This window comes from Salvia splendens, chromosome 15, assembly GCF_004379255.2.
Source record: "Salvia splendens isolate huo1 chromosome 15, SspV2, whole genome shotgun sequence".
NCBI classification, from domain to species: Eukaryota; Viridiplantae; Streptophyta; class Magnoliopsida; order Lamiales; family Lamiaceae; genus Salvia; species Salvia splendens.
The window spans coordinates 9,354,558-9,374,084 of record NC_056046.1 but is presented as its reverse complement, the minus strand read 5'-3'; the positions used below and the strand labels follow the sequence as shown (position 1 = coordinate 9,374,084).

Here is a 19,527-nt window from a genome sequence, read left to right as displayed (position 1 = left end):
TTTGAGTTTTTATGCAAATGTTTTGACACATAATCTTTTCTCTTCTTTCCCTTTTTGTCATTACGCTCAATAATTGCATAAGTCATCAATTTGGGCTCCTCTAAAATCAAACTTAATAAGTACTATAATTTTGTTTAAAATTGGGCTACGATTTGAGGACTTAACTCATAAGGGTTGAATAGAATTTAATATTTTCAAACATTACTACTATCATATCGCAGAAGGTTCAAATGACCTCTAATTTGGGTATACTTCTCATAAAAATGATCCTCGTAGCATCTATTTTCACAACATTGATCTAATTTTCCATTTAAATGTAAAAATAAATAAATAATCGAAGTATTTATTTCGCCAAAATCTTTATTATGAATTTTCCCAGGGTGTTAATGTTAGAGCAACATTGATATAAGAAAAAAAGAATGATAATAAGGCTTCATTAGTCATTTCTGTGGGTAAAGTAAATGTACAACAAAAAAGATGAATGTAGAGAGAAAATAAGAGAGTTTCAGATGATTGTAGAGACTCTACTACCACAATCACCTTCTGCCTTCAAAACTTGACTGTTTCCCCTTTTCTTGAAATTGGACTTTGATCTTGGACAAGTATTTTGGGCTTGCTTTTCATTCCTAAACCAACAGAAAAAAACATAGCATATATATTTTGTATGATTAATTTGCATATTATTACACAACATGAGACATTGCTTCCCTACTATACTACTTATACTTGTCATCCAACAGAACATGAAAATATATTACTATTTCTGAACAATGTGGATTATGCAAGGAAACTAAGAGGAAAAAGTTGTACATTCATAATGTAAGAATGATGCTAGTATTATTTTTCTTACTTAGATGGAGTCATAGTCATGCTGAACTAGCCAGAAGTAACATTTGATCATCAAGTAAGGAGCTGAACGGACTTACCTTGTAGCTTTCTTGTCCTTGTATCTCATTGTGGCATTTTTCGGCTTTGTAAAGTCCTCGTCACACGACACGTGTTTAGGAAAAGCCTCGTCGTGACTGTGGGACCCACTACTATCGCCTGTGATTCTCGAGACAGAAAACAACGATACCCAAGTAGCCATTTCCTTGTCCATATCATTGCTTTGCTGCAAACACAAGGCCATCAAAGACACAAATTGCAAAAATACCTCAAAGTAAATAAAAAAAAAGATGCATGAATCTTGAAACCTCAATTTTGGTGGCATGATATGGTGGATGCTCATCTTCAAAGGAGTTGGTTGGCTCATGCTCACTCCCAAACAGCTCTTCAAAGCTTTGAAATGTGACATCAACATCAGGGATGTTCACATCTTCAAAGCATCCCACTTCATCACAAACTCCCAAATCTTGCATATTTTGAGCCCACATCTGCACATGCATTTCATTTACTGCTACACTATTCATTGCACAATATAACTATGTATGTTGGATATAGACAACCTCGTTGTTGTGAAGAGGGCTTCTGTTCGGCCAAAAGGTGTCCCCGGCCATCGGATTTCCATTTCCAGCCAAGCTGTCTAGTTGGTGAAACGGAGACTCCTCACTCTTCTTAACTTGGAAGTCATGATCAGAATGCTCGAGATGTTGATCCTCGAGCATTCTGTGCTCCTTCCACGTTGCCTCATGCTTGAAACTCCACCCTCCCGCCCGCTCCTTCACATGTGCTAGACATGAATCATCGATCCCCTCCGAGAGCTGAAGCTTCTCCAACTCCAAGATTTGCTTTAGAATCAAACAACACCTACTCTTGTCCTGCCTTCCATCATTTTCTACCTATAAATTTTTCAAAAAACTACTTACTCTTCTTTTAATTATAGATCAAGAACATGAGATATCAACATCCGAAATAACTCAATCCAGACCCAAACCGAACTAAACCAGAGGAGACAACTAAAGCAAAGACACTTTCCAGTTCCGGATAAGCAAAAACCAAACACATGAGATCAAAACTGGCTAAGATAACGAAACCAAACCAGATGCGAACACAAGCAAACACGCTTCCCACATAACCAAAAACCAAGCACATGAGATCAAAATTCGCTAAGAAAGCAACAAAACCTCAGAAACCAATGATGAAACATCTGAATCCTCAGCAGACTGTTTGATCTCAAACCCCCACAACTCAGCTAGATCCTTTGCAGAGGGGCATCCTACATAGCAGCTAACTATCTTCTTGCGGTGATCGAGAGAGGAGTGGCGGATGGTGTCACAGCTCTGGCACATGAACATTTGGTGGTCGAGGCATCGGACTAATGCAGGCTGATTCCTGCAGGATTCACAGACAAGGGTACGAGGATGCCTGTAGGAGAGAGCGTTGGCGGAGTGGACCTTGGCATCGCAGGAGAGGCAGAGGTACGCTGCATCTGATTTGCAGAACACAACCGGCCTCAAACCCTTGCAGAATTCACACCTTTTCTCCATTACTTAGTGAAGATGGAGCCTGAACATGGTGGTGTGAGGCTGCATAATTGACATGTAGCTTTGATCAAGAAACAGGTTTGAATTAAGTGAGCATCAAATAGCTTGGTTTAGGGATTGGAATCCCACGTTTCTAATGCTATAAATAGACCAGATTTGATTGAAGGATTAGCAAAACTATGTTGATATATACTCAATTGAAACATGATGAGGAAAGAGAAACCAACCTGTGAGTCTCCGAGCTTAGGAATAGAAGATTAGGAGCCCCTTTTGGAATCTTTGTTCATAGATGTAAGAGGAAAGGTTTTTTGGAAGAAACAAAAAAGTGAAGAAGATAGAATAAATCACATGAAGCCTGAGCGAGTGAGGGCAGGGCTATCATAAGTTGATGATAATTATTTTAGCAAAAAAAGAGTAGAAAAAGGGGTTTGGTTTTTAGTAATGTTCATCAAATATGTTATCTAATCCATTTCTTTCTCTCTCTCTTTCTCAATCTCAGTTGTAAAGGAGAGGATGCACTTTTGGAGCTGAGGTGGGCGTGAGTGACATAATCCAAAGTGTTATCTAATCCAGCATGTGATAGTACGGCAATAGTTGGCGCCTCACCCCAATGGGAACTCGCCACGTCATCGGAAGGATTGCCCCAAAGCATGGGGAAACTCACGAAATACTCTGACACCCAACTGTATTTGTTAGAGTTAGTTAATAACGTTAATCAACTAAGCAATTTACCTCACCCCGCCAATTTACCCTTCTTTTTTTTTCTCAACATGCTGATATTCTGTAGACTGATAAATTTTCTCCTAGTAGCGTTTAAATTTGGATAGATTATTGTTTATATTTTTATCAAAAAATATCTTAAAACATTTGGTTTACTTCATATTGTTTGGAACCAAAGATTCTAAACATAAAGTGTAGAATAAAAAAAATGGCAAATGTTTGAGACCAAAACATTCAGTCATTAAATTAATTTAGATCACGCTAATGTATTAATTTAAGTGACTAAACAGGTAAAAAGGTAGTATTTGATTGTCAATTTTAGACGGCACTAAGCATACCAATGTATATGATCAATTTTGAACTTTAATTAAAAAATAAATCTATTTGTATGGCTTATCCATGTGAATTTTAAAATACGATGTGTTCAACTTCAGGGTGTCTCCTGATCTTACAGTTACAGGTGGTACTGAAATATAATTGTTTAACATTGAAAGATTAAAATGAATTTGTAATCATCTAGGCATGACGATATGTTGTTCAAAAGTTCAAACAACTAGTCCATAATACTCATGATATTTGCTCCTACATACAAAATTTATAAGTTTTCCAATTTCAACTGCTCCTGCAGATTAAAGCACTTTTTCCAACTAAAACGAGCATAAACTTTTCTTTCATACCCAAAAACGGCATAAAAACTTAGAAACAAAAAAAGAAAAGAGCAATGCCAAAAATATGATACTATGATACACCATATAACAACTGAAGAAACAGTGTTTTTCACCAAATCCGCAATCAATTCAGTAAAGAAAAGGCTTCTTCAATTTGCAGTTGCGGAACAAAAGAAAAGTGATGAGCTGAAAAAGAAGAAAAATATCTCATGCAGATTCTTCCAGAATCAAAAAAATCTCCCTCTCTCTCCGAAGAAGTGAGCTTGACACCCTGAAATTAAAGGTAATCATCAAGTGTGTTAGAAATACAACTAGATGAACTCAACGTAAAAAACTTTTTGACTGAATATGGTCATCCAGTCCATCCCATTGGCTATGTAAACGAAAAACTTCTTAATTAACAGCATAGTTGTCAAATAGTAATTCACACAAGTAGATGCAACATACATACATGCAGGTTTGGCAGAAGAGGCTATCGTCCCAAAATAGAACATATAAATAAAGACAGCACTGATAACAAAACCCCGAAAACAACTTTCATGATTCATCGAGAAAATGAAAGGCGAACGTGATCAGAAAGCTCTTTACCTGGGATCAGCTTGATTTCACGTGCACTTCTAAGATGTCGTTCTCCTCCATTCCAAGGCTATTAGGTGTTTGATCAGGAGTTACTTTGTCCCCATCAAAGCAAAAGACAAGATTTTTCACATCCAGCTTAGTTTTGTCAGCGTATATCTTGAAGAGTCGTTCAAATTTATCATCCTGCACATTAATGATTGATTTAGTAAGTACTAATATTTTATTTTTGTTGGCAGCAGAAAACAACAGCATATCTTCCATACTGCTTGTATCAGCTTCAGAATGCAAGACTAAAGCTAGGAATAAGCGAATCAGACAAACATCAAAGCTGTTCCACTGTATTCTACTTCTGAGAGCAATATATGCTGTCAATTTAAGCTAGCAGAGAATAAGGAAGAGCACCTACAATGTACACTCGAAATTGCTTAAGCTCATCTTTGTCCTGGATGGATATTACAAGTTTTGCCCTCTCACGTTGAGGCTCCACCGGCTGCTAGGCAACAGATTTTGGGGAAGATTGTAAGGAAGCACTAAGGTCTTTTCTTACAGATTCTTCAACAGCTCGAACTACATCATCAGCCGACTGTGCAAAAGATGCCAATTCCTGCCTTTCTAACCTATGAATGAGGCCTTTTTAGACAATAGCAAGTAGAAAAATTATTAATAAGAAGACTTCAAAGAAACAGAAATCGATCAATTGGTCACATGGCATACTTGCTAAAGTACCTATTGTAGAACAGTAAAATATAGATATAAGCAGAAAAGTAAATAGACATAGTAGAGAAAGTAGTAGTGTATTTGGTGTATATTATTACTCAACACAGGCCACATATATATAGTACAAGAGACTAAGCTAGGCTATGTCACATCACCGATGTGGGACAGAATACTAATATTCTTAACACTCCTCCTCAAGCGGGAACATCTATATTGTGTCCAGCTTGGTACAAAGTTCTCAAAAATGTTTTTCCTCAAACATCGGCAGCAATAGTAGTAGCCGAAACTATAGGGCAGTAGTAGTTGCAGCTGTTGCATAAGTTGTAGCAGCAGCTATAGGGCAGTTGTAGCAGCAGTAGTAGCAGATGCAGAGCAGTAGTAGCAACTGCAGTAGAGTAGCAGATGCATGGTAGTTAGTGTCAGCTGTAACAGAGTAGCAGCTGGATAGTAGTTGCAACTGTAGCAGATGCAGGATAGTAGTATCAGTTGTAGCAGAGTAGCAGCTGTAGGGCAGTTGTTGCAACTGTAGCAGAAACTGTAGGGCAGTTGTTGCAACTGTAGCAGAAGTAGCAGATGCAGGGTAGTGACAGTTGTAGCAGAGTAGCAACTGTAGAGTAGAAGTAGTAGATGCAGCGACATCAGAAACCCTAGTTTGGGCAGAGTAGCGGAGTAGAGCATAACAGAGCCGTAATTTCGGGAAGAGTGGTATAGCAGAACCATAATTTCGGGTAGAGTAGATCAGAGTAGGAACGGAAGAGCGGAGTGGGGATAATAGAGCGGGCAGCGGCAGAAACCCTATTTTTTATTTTATTTTTTTTGGAAACCCTAATTTTCTAGAGACGGATTCGAATCCGCTCTGATACTATGTAGAACAGTAAAATATAGACATAAGCGGAAAAGTAAATAGACATAGAGAAAGTAGTAGTGTATTTGGTGTATATTATTACTCAACACAGACCACATATATATAGTACAAGAGACTAAGCTAGGCTATGTCACATCACTGATGTGGGACAGAATACTAATATTCTTAACACCTATGATGACTATATTTCACATTTTTTACATTCCATCAATTTCAGATACACGATGAGGTTCTACAGAAACAAAACAAACAAAACTCCTAAACACATTCTCACTCCAGTGCTTCATCCTTCTAACAGGTTAAAATCTAGACATTCTCAAAAACTATAAAACATCATCATTTCATACGACAGAAATCGTATTCAGAAAATGAAAACAGACTAGGTCATTCAAATCCTATCCAGTCAGCTAAGCATTCATCTTCCAATTTGACTCCAGCATTAGAACATGAAGAAACACATATCAAGGAAGGAGCAAAACACATCAGTTATTATGAAGAAAATCAGAAGTTATAACATAGCAGAGTAGGACTATTACAATTCGAAGAAGTAAAGTAGCTGGCATCACCTTGAAGTACATAACCAGCACTTAGAACAAAAGACACATAGTAGCCTCTAATATTGTTTAAAATTCTTAAGAAAAGAAGAAAATAGATCACTCCGATTACTAGATACCTGAGGGCCTTCAAAGTTGAGTCCTCGCCAATACTTTTAGAATTAGTATCTAGATTCTTTGGAGGCGGAGGCAACCAATCTTCTTCTTCTTCTTCTTCTTTACCATCACAATCTATCACCTTCACATCTTTCGAGTTCACATCTTGTTTTTTCTCATCCTAATATTTATCAAAGGGCAAAACCCCAATTCTATTAACCTCTGCATCCTATCAATTGATACTAAGAAGAAGAAGAAGACTTACCGTAGTATCAGAGATTCTCCGTTTCTTAGAGGCAAAATCAGGTGTTCCGTCTAGGTCATCTGCAGAAGACACAAATCAATAAAAATCAGAAAAAAATTAGACAGTCCATTGCAGGATTACTGACCACCGAGACAGATGACCGGCGCAGGCTGCACGCGAGTATAATCAAAGAGGGGTTCGAATTCATCGTTTGAATTATCCTAAGAAATCGTAAATCAACGTCAATTGATACAGAAGAAAATAAAGGGGGGGGGGGGGGGGGGGGGTGTTAAACCCTAGGCAGATCAGCGCGTTCGTGAAATTCAGAATGAATACTGGAGAGATGATCGCACGCACCATTGATGCAGTCAAATTGGGTCGCTCAATCGCAGATATAGGGAAACTGTCGATTGATAGTGTATTGGCCTCTCTGTTTCTTCCGCGGCACAATTTTAAATAATTTGAATTTTAACTGATTAGACTTGACAGAATATGTACTAATGGAAACTGAGTACCATTTTCAATTCTAGCGATATAAATTTATACTACTCCCTATGCCTATCTCGCCATTAATCTGTCTTAATTTTTCATTTTTGTTTTTATGAGAATAACTATTTTATTTGTTTATTATTACCTCCATCCACCAATAAACTTTTTATTTTCTATTTTCATCCTTTCCACTAATAATGTAATTGAAAGTGGTTTGAAAAAGTTGGTGATAGGATGTGAGTCTTACTTTTAAAATATTAGTTTTATACTTCCTCTGTCCCGGATAATTCGTCCCACTTTGATCGGGCACGAGTTTTAAGAAATTTAATGAAAAGTGAGTTAAAAAAGTTAGTGGAATATGAGTCATACTTTTATATATTAGTTTTATAATAAAATGTGAGTAGGAATGAGTTAGTGAAGTATGAGGTCCACTACCAAAAATAGTAAAAAAGTGAAATGAGACGAATTATGAGGGACGGGCCGAAATGGAAAAACGAGACAAATTATCCGGGACGGAGGGAGTAATAAAATGTGAGTCAGAATAAGTTAGTGGAATGTGAGGTCCATTACCGAAAATTGTAAAAAGTGAAATGTGACAAATTTTATGGGATGGACAGAAATGGAAAAATGTGACAAAATTTTAGGGACGAAGGGAGTGTTCAGTAAAAATCGTGCTCAGTCAAATATGTCTTGGTATTGGTGGACAGAAGGAGTACTTTGATAGTACTTCATATCTTACTAACTTTATTTAACTCATATTTTATTATAAAATTTACTACATAACTAAGATCTACAATTACTAATTTTTACATTCATTTTTTTAGTTTTACTTATTGCATAAAACACAAGTTAGCTCCGACTAAACATATTACTTGGCTAACGGTGGGAATATTATATAAAGTGGAGCATTATTATAACAATATTTTTATATCGAAAATAGCGTTTAAAAAATTTGATTGGTTTCTTGATTATAGATTTATTTTTTTCCTTTCAAAATTTAGATTGGCATGTCATCCAAACCGAATACTTGAAATCATACGATAGTGGCTATATGGTACAATAAAACCTAAAATTTTCAATCACGATTACATTTTTTGGATTTATGGTATTATTTGTATCCAATTTCATACATGAACACCAATAGATTATTCGATTTAGGCCTTTTGATATTTTAGGCATTCCTTGGATCCAGTTCGGGTTTTTCCATTTGTAATTTTTCATTAAAATAATTAGAAATTAGAGATCCAAAAGTTGGATGACCCTAATTCAAGAAATGATTGGCTTACTTATAATCACAATAGATCACAAATTAAGAATTCCCACTGTCAGGAAACACAATGGCTAGACTAGAATATTAAGATACAGAATGCAAAGGCATGATTGTCTCCACCAATATACATTACATATCCACCATTACACACAAAATACAACAAACTACATCAGCTACCTATGTTTGTAACTGGACCTTTAAACCAGTGCCTAGCGCTTAACATCCAAGAACCAATTGTTAGAATCAGCAGCCCTCCAACTGCAACTGGAGTGTAGTTCAGTGTCTCTTTCGTGATCGGATACTCCACTGGCAACGAGAAGAGAACAGAGATCGTTGCCACCCACAGGACCGCAGTCCATCCAACGACCACTCCATACCTCCCCAAGGTGAATGGCCCCGGTCTGAAAGACTTCCGAGCCAGAGTCACTCTGAAGAAGATCGGCAGAGCATATGCAATGTAGAGTCCGATGGTGGCTATGGATACCATCGCTTGAAACGCTACTAAGCTTCCCAATGACTGCAGATATCAAGAAAGTGTTAAAATGTGGTTGGAAACAAGAAGGGTGGTTTTGGGTTTGGAAATGTGTGTATACCGTTAGCGCCATACAGAAGGCTATGATCGCTGACAACCAGACAGCGTTTAGGGGAACCTCGTTCTCATTGACCTTGTGCCAGAACGTGGAGAATGGCATGGCGCCGTCTCTGGAGAAGGCATAGGCCATCCTGTTTGACAGTTTGTGTTGTGAGATTACTACTTGAGGTGGTGATTCGAGGATAGGTTAGTTTTACCTGGAGTTGCTCGTGATGGAGCTCATGCCACAGAAGAATATGGCAACGGAGACTATTCCTAGGCAGATGATCCCACCAACACCAGTGCCGTATCTGTTCTTGAAAGACTGGTAGAATATCTCAGCAATGGCGTAGCCACCAGCGTCGTTGTCTGGACTCAGAAGGTTCGGAATGTTTGTCACTGCAAACGTGATGCCTAGTATGTAGCCCCATCCGACAATTATGGATATCCCGATTGCACTTATGATCCCCTTTGGGCCGTTCCTGTCTGCATCCTTCGTCTCCTCTGTCTGGATCAAGTAGATGTCACATAGTATTCATGTCTCAAGCAGAAATCTCTCAATGTTAAGATTGATTTAGCAAAGCAATAATACCATATGAGCAGATGCATCATAACCGGTTAAGGTATACTGGCTCATGAGCAGCCCTAGCACAAATATGTACACTTTATTGTTGATTCCTTTTCCATTTTCTGTGTTGAAGTCGGTGAATACAAACTCCGCGCTAGCTTTCTCCGTTGCCACCAACGGGATGAGGATCATAAGAACAAAGACGCCTGGAAGCAAGAGAGGAATTCTAGTTAAGTCCGTGATACTTTCATATTAACAGTAGTAAATGTAGAAACTTTTTAGTACCTAAAACATTCCAAGCTGCAGCAACCTGTCCGAAGAAGGATAGCCACGATATGGGGAGACTGTTGAGGGCAGCGTGCAAGAGGAGAAGTCCTCCGTGGATAGCTATAACAACGTATTTAGAGGCCTCGTATCCTCCTCCGTTCTTCCCACCTGTGCCGAGGAGAATCATCACCTGTATCAGCTGTGCTAGGGAAAAATCTATACTTGTTGTAACAGCCCACTGTAGAAGAAATCATTTACTGTATCATTTAGAAGAAATCATATAAGAAAAAAAAAATGAGATGCATTATAGAGTGGTTAAAATACCTGACCAACAATGTTAAACCTGCACATGGAGAAAACAGCAAATCATCTTAGTATGAATATTTTGCAAAAAGTATGTTAATACATAAAGAGCCAGAGTAACTGCTTAAGCTAGTAGCATAGACAGTTTAAATGAGTAGCAATTGGAAGTTATCAATAAAGGCACTACAAACTGCATTCTCATTTCTCAGACGCAAGAAAATTAAACCTAAAAAATCAGCCTGAGAGATGTGAACTACATCAATGACATTGGATTGTTGACTGACTGCACACAAGAATTAACAATAAAGTGAACCATACATACGACAGAACTACAACATACTTAAGATCAAGATTTGCTCATATTTATGCATCAACACAAGCCCAAGATCCAACTCTGTATCACAAAACCTAGAAGCGATAAGCTACCCTCAGACTGAAGGGAGCAAGCTCTACAAAGAAGCTGTCATCTTGCAAGCAAACAAAAGGGGGATAAGTCCTCCATAAACTATTCACTAAACCAGAAACCAGCCTATCATCACTAAGAATATTGAGCTCAAAATATTTGGGAAGGTACCTTCTTTCCCAAAATATTCATCTATGTTGGAGTGTTATGACCAACAATAACCTAAAATGTGTGTTCTTATCATGTTTTGTTTATTTATCTTCCCTACCTAAAGTGTATTGAGCTCAAAATCCCAACAGCAAACACGCTAATGCCACTAACAGCAGAAACACCATCAAAGTAATGCTACTGCAATTCAAACACTACTAAAACATCATCAATGTCAATCCAAGCATTACTCAAACATGTCCACTAACAATAGAAACATCATCAAAGTTAATATCCTATAGCAATACGACCGCCCCATCACACGATGCTATTCTGTTTCCTTTCCCATTCCATTTCAAAGTTAAACTAAAACAATAAAAACAATTTTTACCATTCAGTTATCCAGAAACGGAGCAAAATGGGGCTAAGTTCACCATAGCTATTCTCTAAACCAAAAATATCCTATCATCACAAACAACATTAACTGCAACTACAAGGGCAATTCAACCACTACTCCGACCGCCTCATCACACAACGACGTTCCATTCTCATTCCCATTCCATTCCAAACTTACCATCCAGTAATCCAGGAGGCAAAAGGGGCCCAGCTGGGTCCTGCGAGCTTTGCACTCCAGTAGTAGAGCCCACCAGAAGTGGGGTAAGAGGAGCAAATCTCAGCCATCGAATATCCGACGACCAATGTGAAGAAACCGGCGATCAGCCATCCGAAGACGATGGAAACGGGCCCACCGTAGGTCAGGCCGGTGTTATAGAGGGTAGTCACACCGGTGAGCACCGATATGATCGAAAATGAAAAGGCGAAGTTGGATAACACTCTGGCGGAGTCAAATGAGGGAAATGAAATCAGTGAGTGAAGATCAAGAATGGAGTAAAGAATAATGGAATTTTGGGGAATTACGACAGGTCGCGCTTGAGTTCTTGCTTGTAGCCAAGCTCGTGAAGACGTGCATGGCCCGTGTCACCGGAATCACGGGCCGTTTCTTGAATGTTTAATGGAAGCGCTGACTGATTCTTGCCTCGCTCCCACACCATCTCTGCTCTCTTTTCCTCTTTCTCTGATGTGTGTGTGTGAGAGAGAGAGGGAGAAAAATGAATATTCGGAAATGGAGGCTTTTTTGATTCAAGATACTTACTTACAGGCTACAGCTATGTCATGTGCAGTTAGAGCATCCGCAGCGGTGGCGGTTGGCGCCACCGCCGTCCGTGCCAGCGGCAAGGCGAAGGACCGCCACCGCTGCAACCGCGCCGCTGGCACGGCGCTGCTCGATGTATCGAGCACGTCCGTGCCAGCGGACGCACACGTGGCGGTCTCCCATTCGCCAACGGCATAGCCGTTGGTTTCAAACATTTTTTTATTTTTTTTTAAAAAATCGGATTTTTATTAAAAAAATCGATAAAAAATAAAAAAAAAAAAAATTCACTTCCCCAAAAAATTATATCCGTTTATAACCGTTTTCCCCACTATGACCGATAGGTCAACTATGACCCCCATGCAACTTCCCCAAAAACAATTGGGGATATTGGGTCAACTATGACCCCCACGCAACTTCAAACGCACGAGTCCATGATATTGGGTCTCCAAAAACAATTGGGGTTGGTACCGCCGGATGCGTAGTCTTCCTCGGGTTATATTAGCCAATAATTATGTAATTTTTAATTTTTAGGAGTTTAATTATGTAATTTTTAATTTTTAGTATTTTAATTATGTAATTTTTAATTTTTAGGATTTTAATTATGTCTTTTTATTTTATTTGTAATTTGTTATTTTTATTGTGGTTTTTTTAATGAATTTTAGTATTATGAAAATGTTTTTGTGTAATTGAATTTTATATTAATTGTGCTCGTCCTTGCGGAAGAGCACAGTTGTGGGTGTTGTGCTCTTGCCAGAGAGCAGGCATGAATAGTACCGCCCGGGCCCACAACCGTGCCGCTGGCAAGAGCACGGTTGTGGATGCTCTTACAATCTGGCAAATCACAGTGAATAGGAATTCGATTTTTGTGGTTTCAGAGAAATAAATAAAGAATTTGAATTTTGCAAGACTCTATCTCGGAGTTTCTTGAATCTGGATTTGTAGCGAGAAAAGTAAGAGCAGCGGCGGGCGTCGGACCAGCGTGCCAGATGTCCGCGCGGGACGTCCGCCATTAGTCGTGGGAGGAATAGATGCGGACTTTCGCTGCGGACACTGCAGATCTGCGACTTTCCGACGACGTCCGCCGGGTTGTCCATCGTGACGTCCGCCATTGCGAGTTCCACACGGACGTCCCGATTTTTAATTTTAAAAAAAACTTTATATATACGGCTCGTTGAACTTCATTTCATTCGCACCACTTGTTTTAACTCTCTCTAAATTTCTTTTATATATCCAAAATTGCTAGTGGTAGTGGTGCGGGCAGCAGTGGTGGGGGTGCTGATGACGTACGCCGGCGAATTAAAGAACGGTTGCGGGCCGTTACGTCCATGGAGATAAATCGCGCGTACAAGCGGCCTTGCAGCAGCAACAGTCAGCGGTACCTCGACCCATCCATCGTCGAACTATAGTACCTCGGGACCACATCGCTGCACACTGTCAGTTGTATGAGGACTACTTCGCTCCGGAGCCGCGGTTTAGGGAGAACATGTTTCGGCGACGTTTTAGGATGCATCGTCCGCTATTTCTGCGTATCGTGGGCGCTTTAAAGCGTCGATACGAGTATTTCAGGATGAGGGAGGATGCGGTTGGTAAACCCGGCCACACGCCCATACAGAAGTGCACTGTCGCAATCAGGTAGCTGGCATACGGAGGTGCGGCCGACATGTTCGATGAGTACCTCCACATCAGCGATACGACTGCCCGCAAATGTCTGAAGTATTTTTGTGAGGGCGTTAGGGAGATATTCGGGGATAGGTATCTTCGGAAGCCTACCCCCGGAGATTGCCAGGCTCTGATGGATATGCACGGGAGTCAGCACAGGTTTTCGAGAATGTTGGGCAGCATAGATTGTATGCATTGGGAGTTGAAGAACTGCCCCGCCGCCTGGAAAGGGGTGTTCACTACCGGTTTCAAGGGCAAGAATCCCACGATGATCCTTGAAGCGGTAGCTGACTACCGGCTGTGGATTTGCCATGCGTATTTTGGAGTAGCCGGGTCGAACAACGACATCAAGGTCCTCCAGTCGTCGCCCCTTTTCAACGACCAATGCATGGGCGTTGGTCCGGCCGTCAGTTTCGTTACCAACGGCAACCAGCACAATATGGGCTATTATTTGGCGGATGAAATATACCCTATGTGGCCTGTCTTTGTGAATACGATCAAATGCGCAACAGACAAAAAGAAGATCTATTTTGCGGGTTGTCGGGAGGCAGCGCGCAAGGATGTGTAGGAGGCATTTGGTGTGCTCCAGGCTCGATGGGCGGCAGTGAAGGGTCCATCACGACTGTTGTATATTGACAGCATCGCTGATATCATGTACGCATGTATTATCATGCACAACATGATTGTCGAAGATGAAGGTCCAACACTGACTGATTGGGCCAATGATGATGTTGATGCTGCCGGTCCAAGCCACGGCGTGGCCACTGCCAATGTACGTATGGGGATACCCCATGAAGAGGCCGATCGAGTCCGTGCATTTGCCGACATGCGCCAACGATAAGCCCATATTCGACTCCAGAACGATATAATTGAAGAGCTATGGATGCAGATGGGTCGTCGTTGATATTTATAATGTAATTTGTTTAGATTTTTTTTTTGTTGAAATGTACTTTTTTTATTTAATGAAATTATCATTCCACTTTCTCCGTCCATTTTCGTGTCGAAATTTTAATTCCGTAAATTGTTTAATTTGGTGAATTTGTGCATTTTTATTATTGTGGATGTCCGTCGGGATGTCCTTGGTGATGTCCGTCATTGTGCAGTGGGATGTCCTTATGACGTGGCAAAAGGTGTTTTTGGAAAGTCCGTCGGAATGTCCGCCGAGACATCCGTCCCACTGTGGATGCTCTAAGGTAAAACAAAGCCGCGGCAAAAACCAATGATTCTATCATTCATGGAGGAATCTGGTTTGTTTCTATATCTGGTTCTTTCAATTTCCTTAAATTAGAGTAATAAAATTGAATTGGCGGATAGCACACGTGATTAAATATGTTTGGAGAGAAAGAGCATATGAATGTCATACTCATAGGTCATAGGAAATGTAATTGAGAAAATGTTAGAACTTCTAATTGAGAGTATTTTGAAATTACCATGTTTGAAAATAAAGTACTCCCTCCGTCCCACACTACTTGCACTTATTTCCTTTCTGGGCGTCCCAAGTTATTTGCACTCTTGCGATTTTTAGTAACAATTTATACCTACAGCCGTAATTGTTGACTTTGTCTATCACTCATTCCTTAATCTCCGTGCTCAAAAGGAAAGGTGCGAGTAGCGCGGGACGGAGGGAGTACTAGTTTAATAATGTGACATAGAAATCAGCATGGACATAAAGTTTGTCAACGCAAAGATATGTGATGAATTAAATAGTAAGATATTACTAAATTAATGAATCCGCAGAATCAAGGGAAATCCAAACCCAATTGAGGAGGGACGAATCAGATCAATAATACAGGTCGGTCGGTGTGAACAATAAATGTGAAAATGCAATAGTCAATTTCTGTGAATAGGAATTCCAGAGAAAAAAGGATATTAAATAAATTAAAAGATTAGAAGGTTTGCCAAACCTAATTTGTTAAAAGATTCATGCTTATCTATATTTAAAAAATTTCAAAAAATAGGATATTATTAATAATTTGCACTAACTAATAAAAGTATAAAACGCATACCATACAGTGTACAATTTTTGCACCTTTTACAGATGATGCACATATTTGCTGTGTGAACCCACTCAAGTAGTCTAACGAAATGAAATGTATACTGGAAGATATAAATTGTTCTTATATCTACTTTAGTAATTTAATCAAGATTGATTAATAATTTGAATTCATAAAACCACATTCCAAATTATAGAAGGTATATTTCTGTAGATTGAATGGGGATAAAGCTATGGTCTAAGAAATTTTTTGGTCAATGAAAGTTATTTTCAACTTTACGAGCAACTGCCCATCATCGTCACATTTTCTTTATAACCATCCGTGCCCCCTATTGGTAGGTAGGTGTCGGTCTGAATTGTATTACAAACAAACTTGATAATTTTCATGAATAATTTTATCAAAAAATTGAAAAAATGAGATTGGAGAAAGGTGGAGCAACATAGACCATAAAACGTACTCCAGTTATGTTTACTCCCAATAATACTACTCCTATAATAAAATCCAGTAGATTGCGTAGAAAGTTAAAAGTCTCCTCGCGTAATTTCTCCTAGTTTTTATCAATTTCAAAGAAAAATATAATAAATGATTCCATCCGATTATTGATTTCATTAATCTAATATTTATATCAATGACAATCAACATGCGCGTGTTATTCAACACCTTCATCTTTCACACTTCTTTTTGATGAGTTGAGTGAAGCAAGTCACAATTCACAAATGAATGGCGTTTCCAAATTTAAGAATCTCAATCAAAATATCTTCTTGATTAGATAATTCTTATAATGAAACAGGTCATAACTGAATGGCGTTCTGATTAGATTTTCCCAATTTAAGAATTCTAATTAAAATAACGTGTTGTGGCGACGTGTACGATACGGAGCAATAAACACAGAATACGAGACTTTGTTAGCCAATCGAGATATCCCCATCGCTCTTTCTCTATCACGTCCCATATTTGGAATTGGAGGATAGCAAGAATAATTATAAAAAAAGCATTTGTAAAAAACAAAGGGCCCATCATAAAAAAGCATTTGGAAAATACCAAGGGCCCAATTGGTAAGGCTGAAAATGGCATGAAAAAAGAGATTCTGAGACGTTGGATTAAGAATGGGAATGCTTGGATTAAGCTCTAATCTTGAGATTGAAGCAGCAGTAGGAAATAGCGCAAAAAAAGAGATGAAGACATCTGCTTCACATTCTCCGCCCATCTTCTATTTCCAAATTTTGGATTTGAGAGAAATATATATACATATATATCTCAATAAATAACAAGAGACCTTATTAGTGTATTTCTTGACATGAAACAACGTCCACCTTATCTTGATCTACATATATTCTCGTATCTCATCTTTCTAAGCTAACGAAAACTAATACGGAGTACGAAATAGGAGTATTAAAATAAGAGGGAACATCTTTTTAGATCCACATACTTTATCAAAGTATCATTTTAGGTCTATTAACTACAGGTTAATATTTTAAACTTTTTCCGGATGAAAATGCTCTTAATGCCTTCAAAGGGCAATTTGGACAATTCTTTCGCCACTCATCTTGCGTTAAACACCTAGAGTCCAACGATTTTTTTACTACTATTTAATTCAATTACCATCCAAATTGAATTTAAATAAAATTAAAATTTGCCATAAAAAATAGTACTATGTGTTAATTTTTTAATTATTAGATGACCAATTATATAGGGATAGTGAATTGGGACTTGATACTTTATTTTATTTTTTCAATCTAAACAGCATTTTAAGAATTTACTATAGGTGATTTGTTAATTATATTTAGTTTATTTGTCTTGAAATTAGATAATTATTAATTTGGATGGTCATTCGGAGTATTATTTATATGAATTTCAGAATGGAGATCAATTACCATCCAAATTGAATTTAATTATAAAAATTTGCCGTTAAAAATTGTTGGACTATAGGCTTCTGGCGCAAGATGATTAGCGAAAGAATTGCCCAAATTGCCCTTTGAAGACCTTAAGGGCATTTTCGTCCAGAAAAAGTTCAAAATACCTCAAATGATATTAACTTGTAATTGACGGACCTAAAATGATACTTTAGCAAAGTTCGTGGACCTAAAAAAATGTTCCCTCTTAAAATAATCATGTTTTTTAACACTATTGTTATCACTACAATTTTACTCCGTTCATTTAATAATAGTTGAGTCGTATATTTTTATGATCCTAAAAATATAATTTAGTCGTTTTTTTTACAAAAACTTACTACTATTTCATAAATTAATCTTTCTATCTTTCTCTTACTTTAATAATCTCTACGAGTACGGCTGAAGAAATGTTTAAACTAAAACGGATGAAAGGAGCATCTTATATATATTTATCAAAACAAGCTAACAAACAAGCTCTAGATTTCATTTGTAATCTAATTTATTCGAAATACCAAATCAAAGTATCACATATACAGCCACTCCTACACATCTCTAATTCATATTATATCACTTGTATTTCATTTCGCAAATATCACTTCAACTCTCGCAACGCATAACATATAGACATATAGTAACTCTTTCCATTCCCAAATAAATGGATTTGACATGCCTAAAACAATTATGTACAAACTAAAAAAGAGAAATTTGACATCTACTTATTTCAATAAAAGTCTTAACATTGAGTGTAGAAGTAGTTTTATTTTCAAATATGACATTCATATTTCTGCAAATTCCCTATAAGAAAAAATAACTTCCATAAATTCGAAACTATCTCAAATTCAATCAATCTATCCCTCAGAAAACATATACTCGTAGATAATAAAGTAATGAGCAAATATTTTTGAAAAAAGGTGAGAAAAAGAAAACTGACCAGCCAGTGAGCCAAGAAGCAAAGGGGGCCCAGTCGTCCGTACACAGCTTCGCCGCCCAATAATAAAGGCCGCCGGAAGTTGGATACGCCGAGGTGATCTCCGCCATGGACAGCCCCACCGTGAACGTCATCACGCCTACAATCGGCCAGCCGTAGACCATCGTCACCGGCCCGCCGAAGCTGAGCCCTTGGCTGTACAGCGTGGTTATGCCAGTCATCACCGAGATTATCGAGAATGTCACCGAGAAGTTGGAGATTGCGCTGTCAATTCGAGAAATTTGCGATTAATTTTTGGAGGGAAAATTAGATCGGGAATGACGCGGAAGAGGAGAGAGAATTGGGGTGGAATACATACGAGAGGGTGCGGCGGAGCTCCTGTTTGTAACCGAGCTGATTGAGGCGAGAGTCGCCGGAATCCGGCAGCCGGTGGTAGGGAGCTTCCATCGTCGATTGTAGTAGTTGTCACTGTCAGTGTGTATATTTTTCCGTGGACTTATTTAATTGAAGCTACTAATTTTTAAGGGTCACGATTTGATTTTATGCGCGAGATTGATCATTGAAGATTGTGTATGTACATTTATGCATATATTTTTCTTTGGAATCTTGCTCTATGCTATGCGTGAGTAAGATATTTTTCTTTATTTTGGACTACTCTTTTTGTTTTTTTATTTCTTTCGCATATTTGGATTTTTATTTGCGAATTTTTATGGTATATTTAGAACTCTTTTGTTTTAATGATAAAACTTTTCAATCATAATGAAATTAGTTGTTTCAAAGTATTCGTATAGAGTATGAATTAATTATAATATATGAATATGCGTATAACATGAAAAAAGAACAAGCAACGAAAAAAAGTAATCATTTATCTTATTGGAATAGGCTAATTAGGGATAACATAAGTTTCAACATGAAATTGATAAAATAATTGAGAAAGTGAAAAAAGTAATTAAAATAATATAATGGATAGTGTGACTCACAAATAATAAAATAGAAAAAAAGAAAAGAAAGAAGATG

At 38.2% G+C, this 19,527-nt stretch overlaps 3 protein-coding genes across 9 annotated transcripts; all 3 read right to left on the bottom strand.

Annotated features, from left to right (window-relative positions):
• Window positions 1-420: 420 nt before the first annotated feature.
• On the bottom strand, window positions 421-2,952 carry LOC121766364 (putative zinc finger protein At1g68190). The gene is made up of 6 exons (XM_042162641.1): window positions 2,651-2,952; window positions 2,064-2,465; window positions 1,446-1,778; window positions 1,194-1,373; window positions 927-1,111; window positions 421-626 (listed from the first exon to the last, which is right to left on the bottom strand). Exons 2-6 carry the CDS (start codon window positions 2,424-2,426, stop codon window positions 506-508), a joined length of 1,182 nt encoding a protein of 393 aa, XP_042018575.1. The 5' UTR covers window positions 2,427-2,465; window positions 2,651-2,952; the 3' UTR covers window positions 421-505.
• A 913-nt stretch (window positions 2,953-3,865) lies between these two features.
• Window positions 3,866-7,362, bottom strand: LOC121767191. 5 transcript variants are annotated; one of them, XR_006043052.1, is made up of 7 exons: window positions 7,224-7,362; window positions 7,012-7,087; window positions 6,888-6,946; window positions 6,646-6,803; window positions 4,793-5,007; window positions 4,400-4,573; window positions 3,866-4,082 (listed from the first exon to the last, which is right to left on the bottom strand). XR_006043052.1 is itself a non-coding variant. In XM_042163407.1 (5 exons), the coding sequence occupies exons 1-5, from the start codon at window positions 7,224-7,226 to the stop codon at window positions 5,441-5,443; spliced, it is 570 nt and encodes a 189-aa protein (XP_042019341.1). In that variant the 5' UTR covers window positions 7,227-7,362; the 3' UTR covers window positions 5,032-5,440. The 5 variants fall into 5 exon arrangements, 1 of the variants encoding a protein (XP_042019341.1); XR_006043051.1 differs by having other exon boundaries at window positions 4,797-5,007; XR_006043054.1 differs by lacking the exon at window positions 7,012-7,087 and having other exon boundaries at window positions 4,793-5,020; window positions 7,224-7,355.
• A 1,258-nt stretch (window positions 7,363-8,620) lies between these two features.
• On the bottom strand, window positions 8,621-19,141 carry LOC121769447 (amino-acid permease BAT1 homolog). 3 transcript variants are annotated; one of them, XM_042166253.1, is made up of 8 exons: window positions 18,869-19,141; window positions 18,514-18,774; window positions 10,356-10,374; window positions 10,050-10,269; window positions 9,789-9,970; window positions 9,415-9,704; window positions 9,219-9,348; window positions 8,621-9,142 (listed from the first exon to the last, which is right to left on the bottom strand). In XM_042166253.1, the coding sequence occupies exons 1-8, from the start codon at window positions 18,955-18,957 to the stop codon at window positions 8,795-8,797; spliced, it is 1,539 nt and encodes a 512-aa protein (XP_042022187.1). In that variant the 5' UTR covers window positions 18,958-19,141; the 3' UTR covers window positions 8,621-8,794. The 3 variants fall into 3 exon arrangements, with proteins under 3 accessions (XP_042022187.1, XP_042022185.1, XP_042022186.1); XM_042166251.1 differs by lacking the exons at window positions 18,514-18,774; window positions 18,869-19,141 and adding exons at window positions 11,459-11,719; window positions 11,803-12,017; XM_042166252.1 differs by lacking the exons at window positions 18,514-18,774; window positions 18,869-19,141 and adding exons at window positions 11,459-11,719; window positions 11,806-12,017.
• Between the last annotated feature and the right edge of the window lie 386 nt (window positions 19,142-19,527).

Coding starts and splice junctions, on each gene's coding strand:
- LOC121767191 (XM_042163407.1), bottom strand. Junction 6,947..7,011: donor GCCGGTCATCTGTCTCGGTG/GTCAGTAATCCT, acceptor TGTCTTCTGCAG/ATGACCTAGACGGAACACCT. Junction 6,804..6,887: donor GGAGAATCTCTGATACTACG/GTAAGTCTTCTT, acceptor GATAAATATTAG/GATGAGAAAAAACAAGATGT.
- LOC121769447 (XM_042166251.1), bottom strand. CDS start 11,936: ATGGTGTGGGAGCGAGGCAAGAATCAGTCAGCGCTTCCATTAAACATT. Junction 9,971..10,049: donor TGCAGCTTGGAATGTTTTAG/GTACTAAAAAGT, acceptor TCTTGCTTCCAG/GCGTCTTTGTTCTTATGATC. Junction 9,349..9,414: donor TCCATCACGAGCAACTCCAG/GTAAAACTAACC, acceptor ACTGTCAAACAG/GATGGCCTATGCCTTCTCCA.
- LOC121766364 (XM_042162641.1), bottom strand. CDS start 2,426: ATGGAGAAAAGGTGTGAATTCTGCAAGGGTTTGAGGCCGGTTGTGTTC. Junction 1,374..1,445: donor GCCCTCTTCACAACAACGAG/GTTGTCTATATC, acceptor ATGCATGTGCAG/ATGTGGGCTCAAAATATGCA. Junction 627..926: donor AAGGACAAGAAAGCTACAAG/GTAAGTCCGTTC, acceptor CTGTTGGTTTAG/GAATGAAAAGCAAGCCCAAA.